This window comes from Trichoplax adhaerens, genomic scaffold (assembly GCF_000150275.1).
Source record: "Trichoplax adhaerens TRIADscaffold_5 genomic scaffold, whole genome shotgun sequence".
Classification (NCBI taxonomy): domain Eukaryota; kingdom Metazoa; phylum Placozoa; class Uniplacotomia; order Trichoplacea; family Trichoplacidae; genus Trichoplax; species Trichoplax adhaerens.
Window position 1 is genome coordinate 2,733,807 of NW_002060947.1, and position 18,219 is coordinate 2,752,025.

General features: G+C 31.2%; 2 protein-coding genes across 2 annotated transcripts; one reads left to right on the forward strand and one right to left on the reverse strand.

Moving 5' to 3' along the window:
• Nucleotides 1-813: 813 nt before the first annotated feature.
• On the forward strand, nt 814-6,879 carry TRIADDRAFT_11272 (uncharacterized protein; the record flags this gene model as incomplete). The annotated part of the gene is made up of 20 exons (XM_002112384.1): nt 814-982; nt 1,401-1,473; nt 1,653-1,767; nt 1,918-2,070; nt 2,937-2,981; nt 3,164-3,243; nt 3,967-4,149; nt 4,481-4,591; nt 4,730-4,829; nt 4,936-4,988; nt 5,084-5,153; nt 5,330-5,365; nt 5,450-5,548; nt 5,691-5,753; nt 5,848-5,974; nt 6,053-6,103; nt 6,177-6,260; nt 6,362-6,447; nt 6,564-6,600; nt 6,716-6,879. Coding segments are annotated over 20 exons (1,899 nt in total), but the record flags the coding sequence as incomplete, so codon positions are not given.
• A 3,541-nt stretch (nt 6,880-10,420) lies between these two features.
• On the reverse strand, nt 10,421-12,072 carry TRIADDRAFT_56422 (uncharacterized protein; the record flags this gene model as incomplete). Its single annotated transcript, XM_002112820.1, has 2 exons — nt 10,421-10,453; nt 11,272-12,072. 2 exons carry the CDS (start codon nt 12,070-12,072, stop codon nt 10,421-10,423), a joined length of 834 nt encoding a protein of 277 aa, XP_002112856.1.
• Nucleotides 12,073-18,219: the final 6,147 nt, after the last annotated feature.

The following is an 18,219-nucleotide window of genomic DNA, read 5'->3' on the forward strand; positions in this document are numbered from 1 at the left end:
AGAACTTTGAGACTTTATATATCCTCACCAACTTCGTTGGTGCAAAAACAGTAATTAATTAATAACCCAGTCTACATACTTATTATAGCCAGAATCACAACACACTTTCTATGACATTTAATATTAGTTAATTAGTAGCTAGGTGTCAACATATGATTCATCACACAACAAAATTATAATATTGATGATGCATTAATTAATGAATGTCACAGTAGGTAACTTCTATAATAAGAGACCTATCTGTATGCGAAGGTTCATAACGATTGATATTTTTTAAGCGTTTTACCAATAGTTTAGTTTTTAAAAACTATTCAAATATATGGAAGAAAACGGATCACATCAGTACGTAGTGTAACAACGTACACAATATTGACTATGGACTTCTCTACTGTTACGCTAGATCACGGGCGCAGCTCTTCGTCGATACACACTATCAGTATACAGTACACTATAATGTAGTAGTTACTTGAACACCAGTTTCGGCGAATGATTTTGACAACATTTGAAAATTTTCGAGCTGATCGAATTTGTGAACAGGTCGAATTGTACGATATCCATATTTTAATGGTACAGTACAGTATCAAAGCAAAGTATAAAATTGATTTGTACTGTACTGTACTGTATGATTAAGATTAATATACTGTACAGTACTGTACAGTGTACAGCGTACAGTACAGTTTATTATAATACTGTACTGTACAGTATACAGTATGTCATACTGTATATTGCAAGCCATGCTAATTAAAGATTTGCCGTACATCTATCAGAGCTATGGCTACCCAGCTGACGGAAGGTCTACTTGGCAACGCCGAGCTTGGCGTTTCTACTTTCTTGGCTGCCCCCTTACCAGCTAATAAATATGGTATAAATGGTTTACCTTTAACTCCGAATTCCATTAAAATTTTAGGAAGATTTCAGCTGTTGAAATCTATTTCTCATCCATATCTTTGCCAGTATATAGATCTAGTCCGGGGAAAACATGGTAAGAGATACTGTACTACATTGCTAGCTATAAAGTCAACGAAATTGGAAACCTACAATGCAAAGCTTTAGCTAAGAACTTAATGTCTGAGGCTTATATTTTCTTTGCTACTAGCTTAAAGTGTAGCTTACTCTGATAAATTGGAAGAATTTAATCAGTCAGATTATGCTATATATCGGTGAAGTTTCGAGCATGATCTGCGTAATATATAGTATGTCAATGACGTTTTTAAAAAATGACCAACAAGTAACGCTTTCTACTTTCAATGTTGCAATATTGTCATTTAACGTGATAAAAATCTAGCGGTGAAGTGCAGTTCAAATTGGATTAAATTACCTATTTTTTAAATAGTTCTAGAAGATAATGGCATAAATTTACTGATCAGATTTACCTTGATTATTTGCATACGTTTTGATAGAACGTTTATTCGTAGTTTGCGAATATAACAAAATTAACCTACAAGATTGTATCCGCAGCGGCAGGCAATTGAGGTATAACTACATTCTTATTAGAGATTTATGTAGCTAAATCAGAGATAATCTAGCAATCAGTTTTCAGATTAAGGAACTAATATTTGCTGTGATATAGTAGATGGAAAACTACTCGATCACCTTCTACAGTCTATAATATGAATTTCGCTTCATTTTATTCCATCATTTATTACTGAAAGTGCAACGACTATAGCACAAGTTGGCTATCAAATATTACAGGCTTTAGCGTTTCTTAATACCTATGAAATTGTTCATCGTTCGCTGACCCCGTTTAACGTTTCACTTGCGAGCGAGGTTAGATATTTCTTTGTGATATAAAGATTTTAAAGCAAGCTCATTGCATTTAATGACCTATTAAAGCCAATCTTCGATTTATGAAGGCTAATAAGTAAGTGTACTATATATCATAAGTTAATCCTATATTGACTCTACAACTTCTACCAGGGCAACATTAAATTATCGCATTTTGGACTGTATTACGTAACTCATTTTGGCAGTTTAACTACCTTTCCTATTGGATATCCCCCGTATTTACCACCTGAAGCCATTGTTGCTGGTCCAAATTATGCGGCCGAGTTAGGTCCCTCCGGTTTTAAGGTACACTTGGATAAGTTATGATAATATAAAGAGGATTTTTAAATTAATTCTCAATAATTCGCTTCGTATTGCGATGATATAGCGCACATGATTAAATGCTTATATTGATCAATATCCGATCGTATTTGGTATCATGTAGATTATAATTCTATAGTACTGTGTGTACTGACCACATATGATTTATTTCCGCTAGTTGATACTATACTCGTAGGCACAGCACAAGTAATACATCAATCAATAGCATTAATTTAGCTTTAAGCAATATTAATCGCTGTGGTAAACCGTCATTTGTTTTTAACGGTAAAATGTTACACGCCCACTATTTCCTAGCCGTTAAGACGAATTTTAGGCATGAGTAGTTTATAACGTATCATACAGTAATATCCTGCCCTAAGTATATTCTCATCATTTTGAGGTAACCATAATACTATTAAATTTCATTCACTACTTTAGCTAGAATAATATTTCAGACTTGAAGCCATGATTCTTGTGTGCTCAAATATACTGCTTTAGTTTAAAAGATAGTCGTTTGCGTGTTTTTTGAAGGTGTAGCTAACATTTTAATCATATGCATTAAATTGCGACAGTTGTTTCACGTAACTTTTAGTTGCAAAGTGTCAGATATGTGTAGTTTTTCATAGCAGCAGTCGTATAGTTCAACTTACAGTTATTACTATGGGTATAAAAGGTTTTATAATTATAGTGTATACTGTAAACCACTTCTGATACTGTAATACCAAATCTAAGGATTCGTAAAACAATTGAATGTTGGTTATGTTATCGTTTACATCATTTTATCAGTAAAGCGTAAATAAATCTTAAATTACTCCGTTGATATTCAGTATCTTTCTTATGCAACTTCGTAGGTTGATGTTTGGTCCGTTGGAATTATTTTACTAGAAATGGTCATAGTAAGATGCTTTTTATAATTCAAAATTATTATAACTGCTTTAGAATTAGTCTTAGTTATTAGAAACTTTAGGAAAATCATACGGCCGCAACATTTGTTGTGATTTATATAACAAACATATCTCTAACTCTGTATATCCATATGACATGTCCAAGAGTATGAAGAGGCTAAATCTGCCAGTAGTTCGTGAAAGTATTTTGTCACGTAAAATATACTATTACATTTAGTGTTTTGTCCAAGCTATATTCTTTAATACCTAAATCGTGACAAATTCAATGGATACTTTAATTTACAATATTGTGATTACATTTCAAAGAGATAATTTTTCCTTAGATTAACTATTTTTAACATCTAGTTTATCGCATTATGGTATTGTTTTCAATTATCTCGCATTTTCTATGATATACTATGAGTACACTATTAAGGTATATGACTTACAAATGTATACCTATCCATTATACGTTTTAAATAATATGTAGCAAAGGAACATCTGTGATGGTAGCATAAAGGACTTGCGTGATATTACAGAGGAATTATTGCAGTTATATGAAAGTATGTTACTAATTTTACTCAGTAGAATGACTAAACTAGAAAACCGATGCAAGGAAATATTCGAATTGTCTTTTCGTAGAAATAAATAAATTTGATCATTTCTGCAAATATTTTCGAAAACAAACAAGAACTCGTTTTCGAATAAACCAATATCCAATAAATATGTAAATAGGATGCAATTTGCTTTTACAGGGGAAGATGATAGCGCACTGCCTTATTTCATGCAAAAGTTTGGCAATGATAGCATCTTGGTAAGAATGCAATAAATCGTAATATTTAATTCAGATGTTTAAATAACTTGCATATTTTTGATTTTACTCATTAGTCAGTAAACCCCAAGCTAAAATCATTTATAGAAAAATGTTTGATAGTTTCACCAACGAATAGGTATTTGTATTAAAACTCTGGATCGTCTTTACGGTGTATTAGTTTAGCAATATTAAATTAGGTATAATCTGTACTAATCTGATCTTTCTTTGTAAATTATGCTTATCAAGGCTTCTACCGAAACAGTTACTAGATGATGAATTATTTGAAGAGTTGCGCATCAAGCAGCCAGTAAGATCAGAGATTTTATTAGAAGACTGTTACTTTACTTTAGTTTTTACTTGTTTAAAGTATTGATCTCTCAATAGGTTCAGTTACATAATACAAAGCTATCTTTTCCATATATGATACAATCCCAAAATATAGGATATCGACAACGTGAGTTGATAGATTAAATGATATAGTGTATATATAAGTTCAACGGCATATTTTACCTTTACTTTAAAGGGAGATATGAGAGATTTACATCGCATAATTAATACATACTAAAAAGTATTCTATTTCTTAGAATCTCGAAATTCTAAAGGTTCCTTATCGGAAAGGTAGGCGTAACGGCATCTGTATTTTATACCTAAGACTAATTACTATTCGGTTAAAACTACTATCGTGTGGTTAATTAAGGCTATTTGAAGAAGTTTACTATATTTGGTCACTTGCTGCTGGAGATTTGGAGTCATTACTAAAGAAATCTAAACTTATAAAGTCCGAACCTCCGATTTGTAGTATGCCAAAGTAAGAGTGGCTGAGATGCTTTTTAGATTAGGATATAATAAAATTTTATAACCAATGCGATATTGTGGTAACTTCGTGATTAAAAAGGCGGAAAAATTTTATCCGTTAAACCCTTAAAATCTAATTATAATATTATAGTTTAACAACAAATGATGGTTATGCATTCGGACAACCGAAAGATAGATTAAATTTACATGATAACTCTGTTCAAATCCTCCCTTTAGAAAAAGTATTAGAAGTAAGTATTGATACATAATTAGTTAATTATACACAACGGATTAATAGCGCTATAATTCCATATGGCAAAAATTTTCCTGATCACTTGATGTCGCATTTACTTTTAGAAAATTGAGTCAATAAACGGAATAGAGCTTTATCCATTGATAGAATATTCACAGTAAGCCAATGCATGGCTTTATATCTGTAAAGTATTCATGTAGTGACTGTTTATCTCTTTAATGCAGTTTTGCTCGGCGTCATTAGGTTTACCAGTAGTACGGAGGAAACAAAAGAAACCGCTAAACTTCCTCCTATAATTAAAGAACGTGATGTTTGTTATCAAGTAAGTTTGCTATTGCGTACTAGTGTAGCACTGTATATTGATAATATTTAAAAGATATGATTAGATATTGTAGTTGTATCTATTTCATTTTCGCTCAAGCATATTTTCATCAATACTGAAGCTATGGGAACTTTCTTAAGTTAGTAGCTAAGAACGATTTATCTAAAAATTTTTAGACACATAGAATCATTTTATTTCAACGGTTATTGGAGGTTTGTATTTGCCATACTGAAACGTGAATGGAATAAAATCTTATAAATTGTTACAATAACTACTGTTTTCGTATCGAAACCAAGGGATATCCCCATACGTTGAAAACCCTCTTTTCGGAAGCTGCTACTGATATTCCTCCCCTTTTAAGGGGAAAAGTATGGTCAGCTCTTCTGGGGATCCGGGTTAGCAGAGCAATGAGTGCATATAAGGCAGTCTGATATTAGAAATTAATGATCATAAAATTTCGACTGATTAATTCTCCTCAGCTAATTCGATGAATTATTTTAGATTAAGTTTAAAAAAATATTGCAAACAATTTTTTAGGGTAACGTACAAGAAATTTACGATCTGATTGATAAAGAGACGCCAAATTCTACTGACCGCCAGGTATAATTGGCATAAAGACGTTATCATACTATGGTTTAGTGCGAACAGGAGATAAGAAAGTTGCCTATAACAGTAATATTGTGTCCATATTTAGATCGAAGTTGATATTCCTAGATGTCACCAGTATGATGGATTGCTTTCATCTCCTACTGGCCATATAAAGTTTAAACGTATTTTAAAAGCATGGGTTGTGTCACATACTGACTTGGTGTACTGGCAAGGTATGGTCGAATCTATCATAGTTCCTTGACTATTTAATCTATTCAATTGTTAATGATACTTGAGCCTATTTTTTTCAGGTCTTGATTCATTGTGTGCTCCTTTCTTACACTTACACTTTAATAATGAGGGTAATTTATTACATCTTAATTATTTTTAGCTTATAATTTCATCAAAATTAATAACTTTTTTTATTTACTATAGCCTTGGCCTTTGCAAGCCTGTGCGCTTTTATTTCTAAATACTTGCATAATTTTTTCTTGAAAGATAACTCTCACGTTATTAAAGGTGACTGTAGAAACGATTTCGAAAAGAGAAAGTCTTCTGTTATAGCTGATCTGATTTACAATTACTTAATGCAACAATCTTGAATTATTTTACAATTTAAGAATATTTGGCTGTGTTTTCTCAAATGATTGCATATCATGACCCAGAATTGATGGATCATCTAGATAACATCAGTTTTATTCCTGATGTAAGTATAGCAAACTTTTTTAGGAAATCAAAAGATCGAGCGATATATTTCAGTTAATTAAGAACAAATCATAATCTTGAGATGACATTATATCTTTGTTTATTCTGCGTACTTAGCTATTTGCAATTCCATGGTTTTTGACGGTATATACGCGTAAGTACTTTGATTATCCAAGTTACTAGTTTATCGGTATTAATGTGATTCTATGACGACTAGAATTGCTTACATAAAGTTTGACCGTCGGAAATTCATTACATCAAAACTATAGATGTCTTTCCGTTGCTCAAAATTTTTCATTTGTGGGATGCGCTCCTTCTCGGAAATAGTTCATTTCCGCTATTTATAGGATTAGGATTGCTGTTTCAATTACGATCTGAATTACTGAGTTCCGGATTCAACGAATGTATTCTTTTATTTTCTGATTTACCAGGTAAAATGATATTGATTGTAAATTTATACTAAAATTTTTTTAAAATGCAGATGCTATAATTTAAGGTTTATTAATTTGCAATATCTTTCGATATTAAAGAATTGGACATCGAAATATGTGTTAAGGAAGCAAAAAGAATGAGTAGTTTGACTCCGCCAAGTATTTATAGGCGTGTACATGAACGTCGGAAAATAGAGAGAGATTTGCATTCCATCAATCCTTTTGATGTATTATTTGATGACACAGGGGATAGTGATGCTCTAAAAGTTATAGTATGCAGATGTCAACTTCATGTTTAAGAATTTTAATATCAAGTTACGTAAGAATGAGCTCCTTAAGTGTGATTATTTCGTTCGTACTCTTTAGCCAGAAGAAGACTTGCCTACTACTTCACAACGACAGGAAGAAATGTGTCCTCGAATTAATACCAGAGATTTTGTACGAATTTACCAATTAGATCCAACCGGTAAAGCTTCAGCATTTACAGAGCCTGCCTATCACAGAGTTTTGGTTATTGATACGCGTGATACGGACGAGTATCCTATATCTAATGCTAATTTTAATTGAAATTATAATAAATTACTAAAGGGTCGATATGATAGCCAATCTTACGTAATTGTAATTACATTTTCATTCCTTAACCAAGTATTTACTACACTAGATATAATCAGGGCCATATTCCGCGTAGTATAAATATTCCATCTTCTCGTGTTTTAATCGAAAATGCCTTAAACACTACTTCACCCTTAATAACCCAATTGTTGCAGATGAAAGGAAAAATGGTTGTTGTTGTCGGTAACGCTTCATCTGCAGCTCATACGGTGAGTATTATTTCTACGATGTAAATTATTGCTATTATTTCTCTTTACTCTAAAGGGATCCATAATCTGCTACTCTAGCAATTTGGTAGTACAGTTTAACGAATGTAAATTAATTTTTATCGCAGCTGTACATTAATATAAGTACACGGTAGTAGTGAAATATAACAAATTATTAAAAAATGTAGTATCAACTGTAGATCTAGTAAAGAGAGATACCGCAGTGCATATAGTCTAGTAATATACTAAATTACCTTTCTTTAATAAGCTTAGCTATTTTTGTAGTTAGATTAATTACGATAATTCGGATTTTATCAATAGATAATAGATATAATGATTTTGGTTAATAAGTCATAGAGCACTTTAGAATAGCTATTATACTTACTCTAATTACTGTAGTATAAATTATATTACATTAATTTATTTAGCGATATTTATAAAGATTTAGAGTAGCGAAAGTAATGATAATTATATAGTTCTTGGTATTTTTAGTACCGATACAATGGCCTCTAATAATTTTAATACATTTACAAAAACGATAAATTGCAACAATTCTATTGCAGTTCGCGAGACAACTGGTTAAGCTTAAAATTCTCCATGTTTCTGTTCTTAACTTGGATGGTCTGAGTATTTTACGTCATTTGGGTTTACTGACTCTTCCGTTGGACGATAGATAGAAATTTGGTGATTTTATTTCACCGCTAGATAGTAATTTTTATTAACAGATCTACAATTAATAGCTAAGTGGTCAGTTGAGATTATACATGGACTAGCATTAATTGAATTTTAAAAGTCTCCAACAAAATACAGCTCTAATAGATGAATTCTAAAGTTTCGATTATCTGATCTTTTCGGTTATTGCATATGAGATTAATCACGTAGTAATACAAGTCTGTACAATACTGGTGATTATGTTGTTTGAAGTATGTTAAATCGACTACTTTCGGTTTGACGGACAAACTGTTAGTGCTGGTATTCTGTATCAATTCTCTTTTGAACATATAAAGAGATACTAGATAATATTAAGTATTATTTTGAAGGAAAATTTTTGTGGATAGTTATGACTACCGTTTTGACTAAGTCACTCTTAGATATTAGTTTGATATCAGATTTAATAGATGATATAATTACAGCCATATAAATTACTACTACTATTTTTATATGATACTGTACGTGTGTAAGCTCAATAAATATTTCAATTGCTAGATAATTCATAACTAGTTTTATAGAATGACTAACGGTACCCTTGTAGAAGGCTACCAGGTTTTGACAAAAGTCTGCTAATATAACCCAGAAAAAGGACCATTTATAGCTATTTTCTCACGGTAACGGATCACTTCTGCAGAAGCGAAGTATGCAAACGTTTTAGCAAACAAAGTGACTACTACAGATCATTTTATTTGGTGTTACCAGTCTTAAAATTGTAAGGTTGTAAGTTCTGCATCCTTGCTTAATCAGCACTAACAATATATATATACAAGTGTGCCTTCTATATTTATCTTGTCTTATTAATTTAAATATTTCATATTTTAATTTTATCGTACTGCACTATATCGTGGTCTGTTTAGAATATGGTATTTACGATTCAATTTGGAAGGAATTAATACAAGATTACATTTTTACTCTACCACTAGGCATTTTGATAGATTGTATCTAAGGTTTTATATTCTACCAACTATTAAATATCTCAGTGAGTTAATAATCTGCATACATTACTCATATATATATATAGTGCAAACGTCGTCTTCACCTCTAAGGCACTTTGATATGTAATGGTCACGTATAGCTAAATAGAATGCAAGGCTATCTTGCAAAATATCGCAAATTATCATTTATTTTATCATGCATACTATCACCTTACAATACAAAATTCTTAGCATCAATTATCCATAAAGTAATAATACGAAATAAGCTATACAATGTTGGAGTCTTCAATGATTGTAACGATGCGTTGACTTTGCTAAAGCATATTCATAGTTTATTGTGCTAAGCTACTGTATATGTAATAAAACTATAAGTAATATTAATGACAGCCAACGTTCGCATTTGATAATATAATTCTTAATGTTATCATATGATGTGGTAGGAAATTACATGTTATCCTACAGAGGAATTAAGTGGTGACGCTGTATTTAAAGCTTTATAGTACTTAACACCTTTACAAGACAAGCATCATTTCTAAAAAGTGAACGAAGACCGTAAAGTTATAGGACTGATACTATAAAATGATCGTAAATTTTGAAGGAGGTACTCAGAATAAAACATGACTAGCGAAAATGTTTAAGTTACTATAAAGCTACTAAAATTCTTTTCTGTAACGAAATTAAAGCTGGCAGCAGATAAATCAAATGAATTTTGGATATGATGATGAACTAAGATCGATTTTACAAGACATATAGCCTATCAGTAGTGTATCAAAAAGCTAAAGAAATTAAACAGTACAGCTTATAGAAGATTGAAAATATTTGTGCCTAACAGGCCATTAACGATTAACATCTAAAATAAAATTATTTTATTGTCTAATAAAATAGTGAAAAGAACTATAATACCAGATGATGTATTTATAGGGTACTAAGGGTTGTATAAATCGCTATTACTGTTAGTATACTTTCTATTAAATTTACTTAAAGTATAACTCATTAGAATTGAAGAAAAAAATACTAGACTATTCGGTCAATTGATAAAGAATACGGGCAAATTTACTTTTTGGTGCTGTATTTTCTTTTTACTTATTGTAGCTAAGTCCATCCTGGCGTAACTGAGAGTAAAAGTAAATAGATTTAGATTTAGAAATTTTACGGCTTGTGGGAGATATCGAGTTAAACTATTTCGCTTGAGATCAGCGGGAAGTATGAATGATATGAACAAAGTACTGTACGATTGCGTAATATATATATATACGTATAATTATAGGTAACTCATCTTTCATTACTATGACAAAATCAAAATACAAATATTGTAAATGGTGTACTCTCACTTGCATAGTAATTACTTTATAAAAAAGTTAAATCTTTCATACGCTTATCATGATTAACAAGCTAAGGATTATAATTTGTACTGTATTGATCTTATTTTGTAACACCTTAAGATACTTAGAAGCTAATACTTTATAACATTCAGCCAAGATATTACAGAAATTGGTAGATATCACAACTGTGCAACAGATCGAATTGATGACGTCGACGATTGCGCAGGAATTAAAAGAGTCAAATGCGATGCAAGCGATGAACTTATTGATATCGATAGTTCTTCCTCTTAAAATTCAGTGTTTTACACGCTCGTAATCATGTAGTCATGCCGTTTGATGTCAACAATAATGCAATGTTTAAGTACCTTTTGTGGATTGACTGGCTGGATAGCTTAGCTTAGAGCTAAAATGATCGTCATTTAAAAGTCAACGTCATTGAATTACTTATGTTAGATTTTTTATACCTAAAATGACATGATAATAGAATAATGTAAGACAGAGTTGTTTAATTGATGTCGTAATGTACAGCAGTACTTAGAAATCTTGTATAAAACTAGGCTAAAATAAATCTACGCAATTTTTAACTAGTACTAAAGTTAGTTTCTTACCGCTGAGAGATACTCGAGAGATTCTTGAATCCTTACTACCTTTTGTCGAGGTAGTTTATCGAGTTGACCGTCTTTTTGTTCATTATTACCCCGACTATCTAGACGTCTATGATTTTGATAATTTTCTTGATTTCCGCTATTTTCGAAATTACCGATAGATGATACATTTATTTCTCTGGTATGTGCCGATTTTCCTTCATGAACAGAAAAGACTGTTCCCTGTCCAGTTTGCAAACGATGTCTAAAGACTTCTTCCCTACCAATGCATTGATAAAAGTAACGTAGCAACTCCATTTTCATTGGTACGTTAAAATAGCTATACATGACAGGATGTATTAAGGGATATGAATACGCTAAGAAACGAAATATTAATGCATACGTAACCAAAGGAACAAAACTTATGTCGGATGAAGGTACTAATGCAATAACTAAGGAAGCAACAATTGATAATACAGCAAATGGCAACCACATGATAACGAATACACCAATCAATACGACCATTTGGATGATGGCTTTATAGTTTCTGTTGACCTTCTTCTTTATAGTTTTACTGTCTTTACCAGCATACAGCTCTTTAGTGTGTGATTTAATTACAAAAAAAATTCTGGTATAGACGATGATAACAACACTTAAAGGTATGAAAAATAGGACAGCCGAGGTGGCAGTTGCAGAAATAGCGTCGGCTAAAGCAAGACTTTGACCGAATTCGTAATCGTACGTGCAATTTTCAAGATTAATTTTTCGATAAGTAACTAATGTCAAGATCGATACAACCGGCAATATCCAAATTAACGTTAACATGATGCCAGTTGTTTTTCTGGTAACCAGCCGTTTGTAATTGTACGGATACATTACAAAAATGTAGCGATCAGCACTTATCAAGCATAGATGGAGGTTAAAATTAGCCATAAAGAATATATTACCGGAGGGAGAAAAAGTACAGATTATTGCATAGACTGATCGAGGTATATTGGGAAAATAATTAATAAATTCAACTAATATACTGTTCCATATAGCAAATAAGATACAGATTACGAAAGAGCTGCAAAAAATTGTGTAGGTTTGCCCTTTTAATCGATGACGTGAAGCGATTATCAATGCTAAAATTGCGGCATTAGTTGCGATGGTTAAAATGCCGATAATAAACCAAATTGCTTGTGATACAGGTACCGGAATGGATGGTAACACTATGGGCGCTGAAGAGTTGGACATGATAATTCAATCGGGAAGAAGCTATTTAGAATGATTGACTGTAATATCTTGTTGATTTCTAGAAATAAAGTTTAAAATCTGCCAAGGAGTAAACTGTTTCTTGTAGACAAAAGAGTATTACCTTGATTATTAATACATCTACTGCTTAAAATAGACTATCAACACCTTTTTTCGATGGTTAATATAATCCTTAAACTTGGTCTTCAGGTGTCAGTAACGATCAATAGAATTAAAATGTTTCTTTTTTAATTTACGATACAGTGATAAATGATATTAATAAGGAGATCTTTAATTTCTGGTCTTCAGAGATTGTACGCGTATTATTGGGATGGAACAGTCTAATAATGTGAATTAAATGTAACCAAAGAGTATATCAGACGTTGTAAAATATGAATTAACAGAGCTCTTTGCGCAAATACAGCAGTCAGTATATTGTAGAAGAGGATCTCTTACTAGCCAAGAGAATCAGCTATTTGCTGGGTACTGACCATATCGATTGTAGAATTTCTTGATTGATTTCGTTTATGATTCACCTAAATAAACAATATAAAATGAACGAATAACAAACATCAGCCACTACTTACTCGAAACATTATAGCAAAATCATTCGTTACTGATTTTAAAATTAAGTACCAAGCGAGTTTTCGATGTTGAAGTATCACTTTCTAGATTAAATTGCTGTTGCATGTTACTACTTTATAGAAACCTTACACGAGAATACTACATTACTGACGCGTACATTTTAATAACCTGGTAATAAAATAATTATAAACTAGAATAATTTACAGTATACATTAAAGATGGCTGATTTGGTAAGCTTAGCCAAGTAAGAAATAATTAATAAGGAATTACAACGCAGTATGATTTAATTAGAAATCTGCCAATGAATATTTAGAAAACAAAAAGTTCACAACTATGCAGACCTCTTAAACTGCACACGACTAATTAAATAATGCTTAATCAACGATAGTTAGTGTAGCATATTCTCTATTGGCAAGACGATAATTGAATTTAAATTAGTCCATGTATTACTGGAAAGCACAGTATCATATTTTACAGACGATCAAGTCTATTTTAAGTATAAATCAAAGCATATTAACCAATTCACTTCAATGCAAAGTAGATCTGATAGATTAATAGATAAAATAGATCAAGCAAGATTAGGACTGTCTAAATTAGACAATGTATAGGGAATTAATAAATCAGAAATGAAGGAAAGACAAATAAATAAAATTGTAGGATGGAAGTAAATGAAGAAAATATCCATGAGTACAATAAAAAAATCTACCTATTATTGTTTCTTTTACATGTATTTAATCAGTAGAAAGCGATGATTAAATTGATGAGTGTATTCAATATGATGAGATTAAACTTATTTCTGTTACCTGGCGGCCATCAGAATTTACTGAAACTTTAAAGTAACTTAACTACTTTATGTAGTAATATGTTTTGGCTGAAGATTACTAATATGATCACCTGAGAAATTGAAATGAGAGACTGTTGCGATACATCCTTTTACGAAATATCTCAATAGAAAATACATGGAAATTTGGAACAGAAAAGCCGTTAAGTTAAGGCTGGAAAGTTTGAAATAATAAAATACATGAAGTCATAATTGTTCTGGTCAACATATTCGTCGAATAACAAATAATAACCCTGCTCTATTTGATAATATGTGCCGAGAATGATTATCAGCTATCGGAGGGTAACTAACTTTTAACTGTGAATACGGTAGTGATAGATTTGCTAAAGTCTAGCTGGCACTTTTGTTCGGAAGGAATTCAATATTTATTTGTACTCATTTAGCTATACTTGTACATGTAAAGATCGATCAAACAGAATATAATAAAGTGAATAAGATTTAAAAATACCTGTGCGTAAATAAGATAGACAAGCTGCATTATTTATTTACCGTCTACTGTACTACTGACGCACGATAAGGTACAGAACTAAATTAAAAGTGAGTCTTTCACAAAGTTAAACTGCATTATTAGAGAAGTTCGTGGGGTTTTGTTATTTTATTTCATTATATATTTATGAGTTATCTTATTATGGATAAAATTTTGTAATTTCTTGATCTGTTAGCTAATTAATAATTAGTATTTCAGAGAAATTTTTTACAAAAACGGAACATTCATGAAAGCTTGAGAATAATTATAATACAGACGGTTACCTAAAAAAGTTATTACAATTTAGGTGGTGCCAGTTAATGACGTAAAAGGAATATTTCCCTATAATTAATTTTCTAAAGTTGTATTGAATGTCACTAAAGTACTGCAGTAATAGGGATAGGTGTCAAGCATGCATGTCAGACCGCTTACTAAGTGATGTATTGAATTAATCACAAGAAAGTCGAAAAAATTGATTATATTGTAATAGAGTCAAAAGTAAAAAACATGACCCCATTTCAAGTATATGATCATCGAAATGGTTGTATGTCATCTAAATGAGTCTATCCAATAAAACTGACTATGTAATCCGATTGCGTGAGAAAAATAAAATTCGATCATCTTTGTAAAAATTTCAACGTCTTTCAGAAAATAGAAGTAGATGCACGCTGAGGTAGCTACATAAGTCAATGAATCAGTTCATCATCAATTTAGATAGCGAAAAGAATGGCTGCTCGTGTACAATTTTAATGCCCTTGTAGTAAAGGAATCGAGTTGGCAACCGAAAAAATTTCACTTACGAATGAATCGGTGACTTCAGCAGCTTAATACGATAGATATTAAATTGATCCAATTTTTCAGTGTCAGTAAAAGTTAAAGTCAAGGTTTGTAACTGAACGCAAATTGATGGTTACTTGCTTTATAAGAAAGAAATTGATGTTAAAAATTAATTTGTAAGTAAATTAGTGTAAGCCGTTTGATGATTATTGTACGAGTATACATCGTGCAATGTATTAGCGTAACTTAAACATGACAATCGCTCATTTGTCATAAAAATATAAAGGACAGAAAATATGTAAACATTGCATTGTTAATCAAATTTATTTTTGATTACTTTGCAAGTAAAATAGTGACCGTCCGACTATTGTCAATAGATCAAAAATAATAGTTTTACTATACAAAGATCACCTAGCTACGTCGTTAAACTAAATTCTTCCTACTGTGCTGAATAATTCAGATACAAAGTAACGAGTTGTTTATTGTAATTTAATACAAGCTACCAACAGTCACCATTTAGAGAAAAGTTATTAAAACGATCGGTGATAAAAATAGCACAAACAAACAATCGTACTGATACTATCCACTGTGCTATGTTTAAATCATATGAGTACTTCTAAGTTCGTAAAAGTCGTACGCTGTTAAGGTAAACTAAGTGTATATTTTTCAATGTTGATCAGTAGTTTTATAGATGACTGAGAAAGTAAGAGAGGGAGAGATTAAACTTGCCTACCTCATTTTCGTAAATTACAGCAGAAGAAAGGCAGAATGTTATTTTTAATATCTAGTTATGGTTCTTTAAGAACACGATGAAGCGAATAACGAAATTTGAGCTCATTAAATATTCACATTCAATAATGATGACTAATTATTATTACCACTATGATAGATCTGAGAGATTACTGCAATTTAGATCGAAATAATGCAACAATATAGCCTTTATATCATGACGAGTGCTTTTATGGAGGCTCAATCGGCGAATTTAATAGAAATAGTAAACAATATCGAAATAAGAGGATGATTGAACTGAGCTGGAATAAAACTTAATTAAATGGAATACTACGTTACTCCACCCTATTACTAATTTAGTAACACAGTACACAATAAAAATAATTTGAATAAGAGTTTAATACTGTTGTCAAGGTATGGTACCAGTAGCGTTGCGTTTTGTATAATTAGTGTTGCTTGCCCTAGGCCATGTGCATTATTGATTCTTAGTGTCAGTATTGCCAGAAAATATTTAATTCATCACTTGTTAAAATCTAATAATTCATATAGGCGTCACATAACATCCAAATTTAATACTTTTTAAGACGGAATTGATATCGATACATTTGACAATGAGATACTTAACACGCTTATAGAGATAGGCTAAAACCGATGTTTATTACATAGCATGTTTTTAGCGAATATGCAACAATCCCTGCTTTTTTTTCTACTCATTTTCTTGCAAGAGATCTTATTAGGCTTAATTGGTAACAAACGTATCACGATAGGCAAAATTATTCTTAAGGATCATTTGTTAAGTCCCTCAACTAATAAAAAGTGTGATACTTGATGCAAGCTTTGAAAAAACCTATGAAGTCCTAGCCATATCGATTATGTATATTTTTCGAAAGACGATACTAGATCATAAATATGTGCGTAAAGACAAAAAAACACCTTAGATAATTTTAATAAATAAAAAATATTCATGGGATCGCCTTTCTACAGATAGGCTATTGCCGTGTTCTACTACAAATTATTTAATTCTTGATCTATTGCAATTAGTACTAATTGATATCAAAGGTTACAAAGATGCATTTAGCAGTATCTGTTACTAAATAATCAGTAGTATTTTTTCCAAACTGACTCTAACGGATGAGTTTTCATGATAAATGCTGTTATATGATCAAGATAGATGATCATGAGCATACTCAGCAATTACTAAATGATATTTGAACTCTGATTCGTAAGGTACTTGTTTTAAATCTCGTACGCATATACAATTTGTAGTAGTTCATCTTATGTTATTACGGATGGCGAACCCCAGGTAAAGATTACAGTAGCAAGAGTTTACTGCTGTTTGAATTACTTCTATAAGAAGGAAATTTTAATCTGCTGTGTAATAAACATGACCTATCTTTTCATTCTCTAAAGAAGTTTAATATGTTTTGTTGATGGCATATGGAAAGATAAGATATGGTTACTGTAGTGATTACATTCACAATTAATATCGATTTCCCTGAAACAATATTATACTGGCAAAAAACACTTTGATCAGTTCTAGGAATGGTTTTCCACCATAATAATAAGCCTATATTGAAATATCAGAATCAGTACATGATTGATTTCTTGGTTTTCTTTTTTAACAATCTTCTATGTTAAGAAACAAAGCAAAACATAAATGGTTGTGAATGAGCATCAACAAATAAATGCTAGAATAATAGATTATTACTTAAAATGACTACTTATAACTTGTATTTGCAACACCAATATCCGCATGATTATAAGAATGACAGTACGATATTATTCTTAGAATCGCACCCATATTGTTCTGCACGTACTGTGGCCTCTATCAATAAATTATTTATATCTTTTCTCGCAATAAATAATATATACGTACTGTATATGTATATGCACTGTACTGTATATCTTAATGGGAGAGACGGAATAATATTTCGAGTGAGGTACAGTATTAGAGATACTAATTGAAGGCAAAATACTCGATTTCTCAGCAACGTTGTGCTGCTTTATTTTTCTCTGCTTGTAGTATTAACAATAGCTTGCAAATATGAAATAACTCGTAGATTGATTTCGTAACTTATTCTGCGTAGCGTATTAAGTACAAAAAAAAAATGCTGCTTACAATTGTTCTTATGCCATTATATTGCTGGCCTATCGGGACGAATATTAATTGTATCTAATAAATATCCTATGCTCCTTTGTTTACCATGTAGTATATTTAGTAAACAGGTTTTTTTATTGCAATTTTATTTTTGCATAGCGCAACATACGATTACAAAACTCATACGGCTGAATTTCGATTTAATAATAACCATCGATAATGATAGTCTTAAATCACTGTAGA